The following is a 13,821-nucleotide window of genomic DNA, read 5'->3' on the forward strand; positions in this document are numbered from 1 at the left end:
CCACGAAGCAGGCAGTACTTCTATGACCTGAATAATAACATACAGCTTTGCCACACACTGAGGGCGAAAAAAATCCATATTCACACTCGCAATACCCGATATCACATGGCACATTCCAGTTTACGAAGAGCATTTACACGTATTCTTTCGGTTGATGATCACTGAGCAGAGGCCTTCCATTTAACAGACAAGGAAATGAATCCTCAAAGTCTCCTGCTTGAAGAAGAAGAATTTAAAGAAGTTCTTGACTCCAAAGTACGTTCCATGGCATCAAACTGTGATTGTTGACTAAACACTCAATGACAGCATCAGGATCGTAGGTTTGAAAGCATTTACTGAATGCTGTTTGCTGTTTTACATGAACAGCAGCTGTTGCTACTTAGCAGTTGCTAAGTCCTAAATAGTAAGAAAGGTGAGGGTGAAGAACAGCTTTGAAATGAGGCTCTATTTGATCAGGTTCCGCAGTAATTGTTAAAATCATATACACTTTCTTTGGGTCCCTGGGAAGCTTCTGCATGACCATGGCACCCGCAGTTCCAATTTGCAACTTCCTCAGCCCTCCTTTGAAGTTCTTCTTGCCAATTACCTGGTGTTAATATTAATTAAATGTAATTTGCAACTTGAAATGTGGTGTTATCAATGGAACTCAGCTGTAAAAATATAAAGTAAAATTTTCAATTGAATTAAAATGTTTCCTTTCATCCGCAGTATTTTACAACATTAATACTTCTGTCAAATTGATTTTTGCCTGCTGGAAGTCACTTTTCCAAAGCATTGCACATCTGAAGGAAAAGGCTGTTCTTTATGTATTCCTTTCTCTGTGTCATTGAAAATACTTTGTTTTAATCTTGAAATGAATCCATTTCAGGTCATAGAAACGCAGTTCTTGTTTATAACCCAAGAGGGGAAAAATGCTTTCTTTTAATACAGTACTGAGGTAGTTTAAAAATATGATCAGTGGGCACTTTTCGGTTGCATAACAGGAATGAATTTTCCTCACGTTATTGTTTGACCCTCACCAAAAATAATTCACTATTAAACATTTTGGCAAGTGTCATTTTCTATACAAAAAAAAATGAATTAAGTAAATTGGTCTATAGCATTAACATTTCAAACAGACTATGCCAATTCCATGACCTCTGTGGTCCCTTCCAAATCTGAGATTTTAAGATTCTGAACACATGTCAGACAATAGTCAGAAGCTTCCAGCATTTGCAAATTAGGGAGAAAAAGTCACATATGGTTGAAGATTTGACAGAATCAGGTCTAGTCTGCCCCCCATAAAGTGTGATGACGACTTACAGGCCTGTCATCTTCAATAAATCTCTCATAAATGTGATGACTGATTAAAGGAGGTGTTGCCACACTGTGCAAATCCACACTGAAAAAAATATAATGCTTTCACAAACTCCTTTTATCTTCAAAGTTCAAGCTTTAGCTTCCTTGCCCCTTATAATGACAGTGGTAGTATTAACATTCATGATCCTGTCTTCTTTTAAAAAATAAGATAATAAGGGAAGATAAAGAAGTGAAATAACCTGTCTAAAGACTCAAGGAAGTCATTGCCTGAGTCACAAACTACGAGCCCCAGAGCTTAGGATGGAAAAGCATGAGTCTATATTAGCAACCTCTTTATGACAATGCCAAGGAAAACATCACACCAGATCATTAAAATCAGACATAAATATTGGACTATGGTCCTAACAACTGAGGGTGTGAAAGATGGGTGATAGCTAAGTCTTAACAAGCCTCAGCAACTAAGCTCTATCCTTCCCTCAAGCCAAAAGAAACCAAAGTGGCACATAAAGATAAATTAGGCCAGAAAGAACTCTGGATGTCCATAATTTTCCAAGTGTCATCAAAAGGCACAGCATCTTGGAATTACACAAGACAGGGGGTTTGAAGAGCCAGTGCACCACCATACAGGAAGTGCCCATTGCGGTCCTACTGGGAAGCTCTTGACTACCTAGGATCCTGGGAAAGTCAGACACTAGGATCCCACCACTTTCCCCAGCCTGGAACCCTGAATTATCCATTAGATAACCCAGTCTACCCATGTAGTCAGGATTGGGAGAGTAGAATTCTGTAACATGCCAAAGGAACTTTAGAACTAGTTATATTACAGGCTTCTCCATTAACAAAATTTGGTCTCATCTTTATTGCTAGCCTCTTGTCCTTCTGGTCTAACTCCCACCCCTGTCACTGGAAATTATCTCCCTAAGTACACCCTTCTTCACTATTGCCCCCTGTTAATGGGTATTAAAGTGTGTCTCCCAACAAGATATGCTGATATCTTAACCCCAGTACCTCAGCATGTGACCTTATATGGAAAGAGGTTCACCACAGATGTAATTAGTTAAGATGAGGTCATGCTAGAGTAGGATGGGTCTTTAATCCAACATGACTGGCATCCTTACAAGAGAATACATAAGAATGGAGAAGGGAGAAATGTGATGACATAGGCAGAGGTTGGAGTGATGTGTCTACAAGCCAATAAATACCAAGGATTAATAGCAAACACCAGAAGCTATAAGAGGCAAAGAAGAATTCTGCTCTACAATTTTCAGAAGCAGCATGGCCCTGCTGACACTGTGACTTCAAATTTCTAGCCTCCAGCACTAAGACCATACATTTCTGTTGGGTTTTGGTATGTTGTTATGGCAGCACTAGGGAACTAATATACCCCCTCACAATGACACTACTTGATTCTCTGTACCACACACACATTCAGCTATTCCGCTCATAAAAGTTCCTGTTCTCTTATGAAAATCTGCTCGATATCCTTGAATTTTTCCACAAGAACTCCTACCATCTCCCATCATGAAAATATTTTTCAAGGGGACTGAGGGCCTTTCCATGGCCATAAACTCATCAAGTGAAAAGAACACTTGCCTTAGCCGGTGTTATTCAGTAGTTAGAGTGTCCAGGGTTCGATTCCCGGTCAAGGGCATGTACCTCAGTCAAGGGTTTGATCCCCAGCCTCTGTCAGGGCTCATGTGGAAGGCAACCAATCGATGTGTCTCTCTTACATTGATGACTCTCTCACTCTCTTGCTCTCTCTCACCCTTCCTCCTCCCCTCCCTCCCTTACACTCTCTCAAAAAAAAAATTAGTGGAAAAAATATCCTCAGGTGAGGATTTTTTAAAAAGAGAAGAGAACACTCTGCCACCCTCTTTTGCTTTCCATTGCTAAGTCTTGGCCATTATTCCCATGCCTTTTTTATTTTTTCATTTATACCAATTTTATTTTTTCCAGCTTTGTTGAGGTATAATTGACAACAATATTGCATAAATATAAGGTGTACAACATGACATTTTGATATACATAAACAATGTGAAGTGATTACCACAATCAAACTAGTTAACATATCCATCACCTCACACAGTTACTATTTTGTGTGTGCGTGGTGAGAACACTTAAATCAACTCTCTTAATAATTAACTCTAGTGACAATTCTGTACATTACATCTCCTACATAACTGAAAGTTTATATGCTTTGCCCAGCATCTCCCCATTTCTCCTACTTAGCAGACTGAGACTGATATTGCAGTGGTCTCTCAGCTGGTCCCCTTATCTTCCACTTCTCATTTGCACAATCTTAACTACACATCCTGATAGACCCCTGGCTCCTCAGCATTGTCCTCCATCGTCTGGCACATAAAAGATAAAATTACCACCCTATGGGATGAAATACTCAACTAGGTGTCCATGTCAAGCCTTCTTATTGTGTCTCCCATACCTCACTACACAAACTATGCTTCAGTCAAATTGTGCTATTTGCTGATCTCAAATATATTTTGTTGCCTTCTTCAGTGAAAATCCTACAGTAAAGGATTCATTGGGGGGAGACTATAACAGCTAGGATACCAAGATGCTATTTGTCTTTATTTGGTCAAATAGCTCCTGTCCCTGTCTCCCTCAGAAGGATCTTGACTAGAGAAGAACCATCACTGGCTTCTCTGTTCATGACCATCACTTACTCATAACTTCGTTCAAGATTCAGGAAAGACCCGTGCCCAAGTCTCAGGTTGTGTCAAAATGAAAAATGTTCTAATCAAACCATACAAGCAATTTATCACTAAACAGATTTTCATTTCACTATATTCCATGATTTGTCTAAATTAATCAGAGCTAAAACATAGGAAGCCTCAATTTACATTGAAATTTCTTAGTAATGAATGTTGCTGAAGGGAGAAATTCAGAACAGAGTACAGGAAAATTTATAAGAGTTGGGAAAATACATAATTTTATTAATAGGCAGACGCCCCAGAAAATAAATTTATTACTTGACTCCTAAGTCAAGACACTAAAATTTTTGAAAACACACTATTAACATGGTGACAAAGATGTCACTGATATTATAGTAAGAGAAGCAAATGTTACAGAACTAATGAATTTTCATTAGAGCCATCAGTTCACTTCAGAATGGGTTAAGTTGCTACCATTTGCCAACCCCATTAATATCATTGTCATGTAAAAGGTTTCATTTTTAGCTATTTCTGTTCTAGATAAAATCTTTGTCATTAAAATGAGGAATGATTTTGATATTTAATATATTCCATGGCATACTCTAGTGTGATACTAATTTGGCCTTTTCAGCATTCTGCATATTAATTGACAATCCAGCCTTCCTCCATCCCCAGATAAGTGAGAATGGAAATAGAATGGACAGCCAATCAAGTCTCAGAATACTGAAAAGATCGACACAGAAGAAACACATTGCACTCATCAGGAGCATACACAAGGCACTAAAATTGTTTTCTCCTATAATAATGACTAAGATAGAAATGGGAATAATGAATGGCACCATCTGAATCCTTTGATGTGACAATGTTACCAAAGTTAGCAATGCTCTATAAAAACTGAAACTAGTATTGCTTTTTTTAGTCAAAAGAATAAAACTACAATCTCACTTAACTTTTAGAACAATGCATTCTATCAGATTCTCCAACAATTGGGAGATTGTGTCCCGTATTTAATTTTTCATAGTCATCTGTTTCATGCACACAAAATGTGTCCTATAGTTGAAGAGTACATAGGATCGCCACAGAAGACTTCAAATTTCAATACATACTCTATTAGTTTCCTTTCTCTTGTGGAATTACCATTCTGGTGAGAACCGACATCCGCTACATAAATAATGCATTAATCCTAATTCCAGAAGCTATTATTTTCATTTTAGTGAGCATTTCCTCTAAAGACAAACTTGGCATTCTTATCCAAGAAGGTAATATAACTTGCCAGCATTTAAAGTGTTTTGAATCATTTTTATAGCAATAATGATATAATTTTAAATTCCAAAGAGCAAACATTATGGCACCGTGGACACTTAACAACAGGTGTGAATAGTTGGCTGATTAAATCAGTGAATCCAATCTGTCCAGCAACACCAGGCCTTTTTGCCTTTTCTAGCCCTTATGCAGCAACACGGTACTGGAACAAATTATAAACATACCAAATAATGTGTAAAATAAATCTTCATGCCCTATTATATGCAAAACAGATCCCAGGCATCTGCAAATCTTTCAAGAGAAGACCTTATTCCAATAAATTATTCCAACAACCCTTTGTCCTTGCTAATTATGGATAAGTCCAAATCACTCCCATGATCTTTTCCTGAGTTGAAGTCTCCAAGAAAGACAAGAAATTATCAACATAGTTTCTTCTCTCAAGTTCAAAATCACCAATAGGCACTTTCCTTTTTCCACAAAATATTACGCTTACAGGAAAAAATATGTAAATTTTATTCAGTAGTTCTTAAGAGTATTTGTTAAGTAACAGTAATATATCTCCCTTCAACGACGAAGTTGTGTTATTGACCAATCAGCAATAAGGTTTGTCCTCTAAGCGTGTTTTGTGTTGCTCTGCTTCTTTCCTACATAGTGGAATGGATTTACAACCTCATAAGTAAACATGCACCTGGTGAGACGCCTGTAGAGATTTGGATAAGCACCTTGAAAAAACCCAGAATGGAGTTCATCAGCACCTTGTTCTAACCCACGTTTTTACAGTTTGCCCTTCATCCCACTGTAAGCTTCAGTGTTTAAGGTAAGACTAAAAATGCAAGAAGTCAAATATGACAATCACAATATCGCTGAAGCATAGCCTTGGGGGCTCCTTCAGTATTGTTTTAAAATGATTACCAGTCTTAATCCCTCTAGAGTTCGATGTAAATTCCACTGCCTTTTTTTTTAATTTAATGACTTGGTAATGTAAACTTCCATCTAGAACAATCAGAAAGTATGTCATTTATTCAAATTTACAGTGGCTCTTCTGCGCCAGCAAACTCCCTTGTCAAAACAGACAACTTTTAAAAATGTCTGCCTGAGTCAGAAGCTCTAATTCCTGAATTAGCACCGAAGTGTCACCTTGATGGGCCATGAACAACACAAACATTTATAATAAACCCAGCTTCTCCCTCGAATGGACAGCCCAGGTCACGCATCCGTAGGAGCTCTAATTACTCCATACAGATCACAAAGTGCTTGGAGGTGAAAGGACTCCCGCAACCTGTCACCTCCAAACACAATCACCAATAAATAAATGCTTACCAATCTCCCTCGAAATCTGAGTGAACGCCTCCACACCGCTCTCTCCATAGTTGCCCTCAGAAGCCAGTGTCGAAACATAATTCCACCCCAGGGCCGTCACAATGTCCACCATGGCTTGTGCTTGGTAGGAGTCAGGCGGGACCACCCTAGAGAAGAAGTCATACCTGGTGTTGTCACTTAGCTCAGGGGCTGTGGATGCATAGCTGATTTGAGGTATCTGCAAAACAAAGGACAGGTCATTTCAACCCATGAGGAATCATCCGGAATGATGGATTGTCACAAGAGACTGGACAGCCAACACTATATCAGAAACCTAGATACAGCAACCTGAAGCTGAAGTAAGGTTTTATGAGCAACAATGTAATTAGAAAGTCTTTTACATTGGTCTGTAGGCTCACTTTCTTTCAAAGTACATTTCTAAGCAGCAAGAAAGAATGTAGTTTTGCTTCAGATTCCATTGTTTCTGAAAGCAAGGCAAAATATTTGTGCTTGTTGTTGTTGTTGTTGCTTTTTTGTTCTGTAGGTGATAAGATCTGTGCAGAAATGAGGCAGCAGTGAAGGAACATTTCTAAATAACAAGAAAAAAATGTAGTTTTGCTTCAGATTCCACTATTTCTGAAAGCAAGGCAAAATATTTATGCTTGTTATTGTTGTTGTTGTTGCTTTTTTGTTCTGTCTGTGATAAGATCTGTGCAGAAATGAGGCAGCAGTGAAGGTGTAGACATGCATCAGAAAAGGTCAACCTCTGACACTGTTTTAGCTTTAGGGCAGAAAGGCTACACAATGAAAAACAGATTTTAATATGAGATTTTTTTGTACACTTAATATTTCAGTTTTAAGATTATATTTTTGATAAATTATTTTAAACTAGAGGCCCAGTGCGCACCGTGCACAAGTAGCTCACTTCAGCTTGCCTCAGCTGGCCACCTTGCCCTCTGCTCCTTGTAGCTCTCCACCGCTGGTAGCTCCCCACCACTAGTAGCTTGCGCCCCACCCCGCCCGCTACAAGAGCCACTGCTTGTTTGGTCACGATGGCGTGATGATGTGACGGTGTCATGGTCACAGGCCTTTTATGTAAGAGATAAATAGCTTTGCAAGTCTATTCACTGATTATTAATATAAATTTGAGTACCACAAAAAGTTTTGGGAATAGCAAACCATGTATCTTCTAATAAGAAACATTTTTCCAGCTTCCCAAAAGAACATTACAAAACAGAAACCCATACAATAACTTCTTTGGGAAAGCAGACTTCCTGATATAAAGGAGGTGAAATGCTAGAAGATTTTCAAAACTAGAAATCCTAGGTCGTTTCTCCTAACTATATTCAAACGGAGTAACAAATTAGCTACATGCCACAAATCTCCCCCTAAAAAACTTTTAAAATGTAACATTCATTCATATATCCAAGTGAGGACTCTCAGTCTCACAGAAGAAAACATGTTGCTAAAGAAGTACAAGGAAGCACATGAAGTCCGGAGGGGGTACAGGAGATGCAGAGAATCTGGCCAACAAGGCAGGACAGGACATTGCAGCCACAGGAACAGCATGTCCAATGGCACAGAGTGGGCTAAGGCATGGCAGACCCAGGGACTGCAGCTTTTCAGATGGCAGGAAAGTAGGGCAGTAGGGCAGGACTGTCGAGATGAAACTGCAAAGCTGGATAGAAGCTGGGTGATGAAGGGGGGAAAGGAAAGGTGTAGAACCTATATGTACCTGAAAGACAAGGAAAGGTGCAGGTGAGGAGGATAAATGTGCAATGACTCTCAGTTGTATGACTTTGGCCACTAAGATCCCTGATATTTTCTGTTTACCAAGATAGATATTTTTTAAAAAGGAGATTTGTCAGACAAAAAAAAATAAGTTTAACTTTTGATTTGCCTCTTTTGAGATTCTTGGGAGATGAATGAAAGCCTCTAAATAGTGGGCAATAATATTGTAGGATCTGCAGTTTGAGTGTCTTTGGGACTGAAGATGAAGAAAGGTGGAAACACAGTGGAGGCGGTAAAGTGTGTGCTCACCCAAGAAAACTATAAAGAGTAAAAGGAGAGAGGAAATTTGGGAGGGTGAGCTGTGCAACTGTGTATCTCATCACCCCTCTGCCACCATGCTGAGGTGTGAAAGTTCAGAGGCCAAAATGACTACAAGGTGCCCTAACTCAGGGTGCTTAACTGAAGATGCAAGTTTGGCTCGTACATAAAACAATTAACTTTGCTCTCCACCAGATCCTGCAGCCAATATCAGTGCCCTGGTGTCAGAGAGCCTGCAGTTCCATCTTCCCATACAGGCCTGCACACTCTGGGATCCAACCCTCACCCACCACCCCCTGGCCAATGATTCCCAATCCATATAAGGTTTTGATTCTCCTCTTCACATCTGTGTAAAGCTCTCAACATCTGGGTTCCTTTGATCTAGAGAGTCCTGCTCCATAATGGTGGCCAGTGAAGTGACACTGAACTTCTCAAGATTTAAAAAGCAAGCCCGAGTTGCAAAGGAAGCAGAAGTAAAAGAATGTGCTTGGAGCTCTCCAGGGTGCTGCACGGTCCATCCAGCTCCTGTACAACCTCTATCTCTCTATATTGACTATAACAATGAGTTAGCCTATGTAACCCCAATTCTTCCTGGTCCTAATATCCTAGTGGGACCAAGTTAACTTGCTTGTTAACACTGTGGGTCCACAAAAAACGAGTCTGACCTGCCTCCTTTGCTTTCTCTGCCAGATACACTGGCCACGTCTCAGCAGGCTATTCCCTTGATTAGTCTTTGTGCCTTTGTAATACATGACTACTCAGCAAGGACACACCTCCACATGTCTAACCACACACCAAATCTTGGCCTTTTTCACCTTTTTTTGCTTGCTTCTAGAGGACCTTGGAAGTAGACAATAGATGACTCAGTGAGAGCTACCCCTCACTAGGTAAAACTTTCCCAAAGATCAAGAGCATGTGCATTTCTGTGTTCCAATGAAACATATTCAGCAGCTTGACCTTCAGTTTGGGAGGAATTCTGTGAAGATGAATGTGGCGTGTGTGTGTGTGTGGTGTGTGTGTTGTGTGTGTGTGTGTACGCGCACGTGTGCATAGGGGAGCATTCTATAGCAAATGATATGGCATCTTTCCTTGCCATGCCTTCTCTGCCCTGCTTGCTGCATGTCCTAGGAGTGCTCTAGGACTGTAGCACCTGGGTCCCTTGCCTCAGGCTTTCGGTGAGTCCCACAGGAGTCAGAGCACTGATTTCCCCATCTCCTTCCCCACCAACCTGGTGTTTCTCTACCTAAACCCTCATCCACAGCTAAAGCTCTTGCCAGGTTCCGGGGACCACTCTCTACCCTGTCCCTTCAGGTCCTGCCACTGCTGCTGGTACCTGAGTGCTTCCTCGTCATGTGGTGGTTCCTTTCACTGTGCCCACACCTTAAGAATCGTTCTTTTGTTAACTTTCCTTGAATTACCTTTCACAGAGGATTAGCCAGAGTCCAGTAGCCAAGGAGCTACTCAGAGTCCATTAGTAAAATGCCTTACACAGCCCCCACCCTGCCTATAATAATGAGCCACCCCTTTCTAAAAAGGAGCACAATGTGTGAAAATTGAGTGTTTGAACCCAAAACTAATTATCTCAAATTACTACCTTCAGTCAGTCACTTTCAGGGCTGTTTAATTAGCAGTCAGCATCGTGTTTAGGATTAATTAAACAGGTGTAAAGGGGGTATAAAATAAAAGTGCAGATAGAAGATGGCTGTTGGACTAATTGGATAAAGGACTTTCTCCCCAAACTCTTGAAGAGTTTTCTCTTTGCCTATCATCTTGTGGGAAAAGTGGTGTGAGAGTACGTGTCTGTGTTTCCACTTGTTCAACATTTGCTGTGTTGCCATCTACAATAATAGACATCAGGGTATGTGGATAGTATTTTAAGACAACTTTTCAAGTTGTCATGAAATCATACCTCATTCTTATTTTATTGTGGCTGACCACAAAGCATTGGCTCCTTATGCACTTTAGTCTCTGTGCCAGCATCCCCAGTATTTCCACCTCCCTCCAATTAAAGCCCTACTGGCAACCCAAGTGGAATTTTTTTATAAACCTACAATGTTTCTTTTTCTTTTCCCTACATTAAATCCATCCTAATTAATCCCTTCGCCCTGGAGCTTTCCTCTACCAGAAACAACAACACTAAAAAGGTGGTGAGTGGGGAATAGAAGTAGAGAGGGAAATGATTGGGAAAAGAAAAGGTGTTAGGGGAAGCATTCTGCATCAGCGCTCCCGTCCTTTGGAAGAAGTAACACCCTACATAAAACTCTGTTAACTCCCACTTGCCCACTCAAAGCATAATATCCAAACTCCAGCCTGGTTCATGGAGTCCAGATATCAGACTCTGTCCCATCCTCATTCCAACCTCACGTCTTCCCTGCCACACCCTGACAGCACCCTGCCCCTTCGAGTCCCTGTGTTGACTGTCTTCTCTCCCTCGCTTGGAGATCTTCTGCACAAAGCAATGTCTACCTCCTTGGGAAGCTTCCACTAGCTCTCTCAGACACCCTGGCTCCCATAGTCTCCATCATCTGACATTAGGAACCACAATGGCTTATGAGCCTCTCAGGAACAAAGTCTCTGTCAATTTTGTTGGTATCCCCAGCACCTGGCAGAGGAAAAGCTCAATGACTGTTTGGAGGCAATTAATTAATTAAAGTGTGGCAGGAATTTTGGTACAGCCTCTTTCCCACAACCTCCTACCCTGCATTCCACCAAAACACTGCGCAGGCTGTATTCTGTATCCCTCTCGATCCTTCTCTGCCCTGTTGTGTGTCCTAGGAGGTGCTCTATGACTGACTGCAGCACCCGGGTCCCTTGCCTCAGGTTTTCAGTGAGTCCAGCCAGTGGGAGACAATGAGGGACTGGAGAGAAGGAGGAGACGGGAGTCAGAACATTGAATTCCCCATCTCCTTCCCCACTAACCCAGTGTTTCTCTACCCGAACCCTCATCGGCAGCTAAAGCTCTTGCCAGGGCCCTAACTGGTTTGGCTCAGTGGATAGAGCGTCAGCCTGTGGACTGAAGGGTCCCAGGTTCTATTCCGGTCAAGGGCATGTACCTTGGTTTCGGGCACATCCCCAGTAGGGGATGTGCAGGAGGCAGCTAATCAATGATTCTCTCTCATCTGTGATGTCTGTATCTCTTTCCCCCTCTCCCTTCCTCTCTGAAATCAATAAAAATATATTTTTTTTTAAAAAATGCTCTTGCCAGGTTCCAGGAACCACTCTCTACCCTGTCCCTTCAGGTCCTGCCACTGCTGCCAGTACCTGAGTGCCTCCTCGGCCTGTGCTGGTTCCTTTCACTGTGCCCACACCTTATAAATAGTTCTTTTGTTAACATTCCTTGAATTACCCCTTGAGTGTGCCAGAGGCCTAATAACATGCCCTCTCCTCCAGGTTTCTGTGGAAGGGACATCGTTGCCATCCTCCCCTACCCTCAAACTTGCCCTAACCTCTTAGCCCTTCTCCATCCACTGTCCCACCCAGCTTTCTCTGCCACTGTCCTTACATGATGTTTTTCCTTTCTTTTCTCTTTCAGTACATTAAGGCATCCACTTGCATTATTTGAAAACACCTGACATTTTGCTCTTTTTCTCTTTAAATGATATTTTTTATTGATTTTTTAGAGAGAGGGGAAGGGAGAGATAGAAACATCAGTGAGAGAGAAATATCAATCGGCTGCCTCCTGCACATTCCCAACCAGGGATGGAGTCCACAACCCAGGCATGTGCCCTGTCTGAGAACTGAACAGACAGCCTCTAGGTCAGTGATGGCGAACCTATGACATGCGTGACAGAGGTGACACGTGAACTCATTTTTTTGGTTGATTTTTCTTTGTTAAATGGCATTTAAATATATAAAATAAATATCAAAAATATAAGTCTTTGTTTTGCTATGGTTGCAAATATCAAAAAATTTCTATATGTGACACGGCACCAGAGTTAAGTTAGGGTTTTTCAAAATGCTGACACGCTGAGCTCAAAAGGTTCACCATCACTGCCCTAGGTGCACCGGGTGACACCCAACCAACTGAGCCACACTGGCCAGGGCTGCTTTTTCTTTTTTTTTACTTCTTATCTTCCTTGTGCTGAGGTTTCATAATATGATGTGTGCTTAAAATAAAGCCATATTTCCATAACCCAAATAAAGCATTTTTGAGGCAATTAATTGCCCAACTCAAGATACTCATCACCATACCCTCCTTAAAATTTTGCTTTAGCCTCCACTTTTCTGATTGTCTTAGTTATGAAAAACTCCTTCTCTTACTACATTTTCACTTCAGCCCACAGAAGAGGGGATTCCTCAGCCTTCTTGGGCAGTTCCAGGATGCGTATTTTCTACCTAGATCTCCACCTTTTACTTAGGGGAGATCAGAGCTCTATATTTATTGGGCAAGAGTGCTGACCGCACACCCCAGGCTTCTTTTCTCTGCAGGGTAAGACCAGGCAGGGCCTACGTGTTAGGGAGGTATCCCACCCCTCTCCTCTCCATATTCCACTGACAACCAGGTGTGTGAGAGAGGCCTGAAGCCCTGGTCACAAGTTGAATGAGTGGACTTCAAGTTTTCCATGCAGGCAGAGTGGGCCCCGAGGTTGAGTAGTGATGTGGGAGTAGGAAGCACCATTTTTACCTCAAGTCCACACTGAATTCTTTCCACTACAGTCTTTAACGGACAGCCGCATGTCTGGGGAGTTATTTGGTGTTTGCTCAGCTGCTAGTAAAACAAATACCTTGATCCACATTTAGTTAGTTATTCTGTGAATCTTGGACTTAAAACTCTGAGAAAGTCCAAAAGTCTGACTTGGAGCTCAAGGAAGCAGAAGTTCCATTTCAAACGAAAGAAACTCATTTATAGCCACTTGACTATTTTGATAAATGTGTGTGTGTGTGTGTGTGTGTGTGTGTGTGTGTGTGTGTACACACAAATATAGGTTTCTACCAAAAAAATAAAAAAATATATAGATATTGTGTGTATATAAATGTATATACTTGCCAATAAAATATATTTTTAATAGAAGTTATTGTCCTGGTTTCTACCAAAAAAATAAAAAATATATATATACTGTGTGTATATAAATGCCAATAAAATATATTTTTAATAGAAGTTATTGTCCTCTAGAGCTCTCTACTTCTAGATAGAACCTAGATTTTTATCTAGGGCTTGGCCACGCAGGAGGAGACTACATTTCCCAGCCCTTCTTTGCAGCTATGGTCACTAACATGGTGGTGAGTGTAACTTCTGAAAAGT

The 13,821-nt window shown here is 41.1% G+C and overlaps 1 protein-coding gene across 1 annotated transcript in view; it reads right to left on the minus strand.

The window, feature by feature from the left end:
- Positions 1 to 13,821, minus strand: part of GRM8 (glutamate receptor, metabotropic 8) — a 368,615-nt gene that overhangs the window by 208,575 nt on the left and 146,219 nt on the right. The window contains exon 3 of the mRNA XM_005879182.2: positions 6,552 to 6,768. Coding sequence (XP_005879244.2) covers positions 6,552 to 6,768 — 217 coding nt within the window. The remainder of the gene's footprint in view (positions 1 to 6,551; positions 6,769 to 13,821) is intronic.

The sequence above is a fragment of the Myotis brandtii genome, unplaced genomic scaffold (genome assembly GCF_000412655.1).
Source record: "Myotis brandtii unplaced genomic scaffold, ASM41265v1 scaffold587, whole genome shotgun sequence".
In the NCBI taxonomy this organism is placed as follows: domain Eukaryota; kingdom Metazoa; phylum Chordata; class Mammalia; order Chiroptera; family Vespertilionidae; genus Myotis; species Myotis brandtii.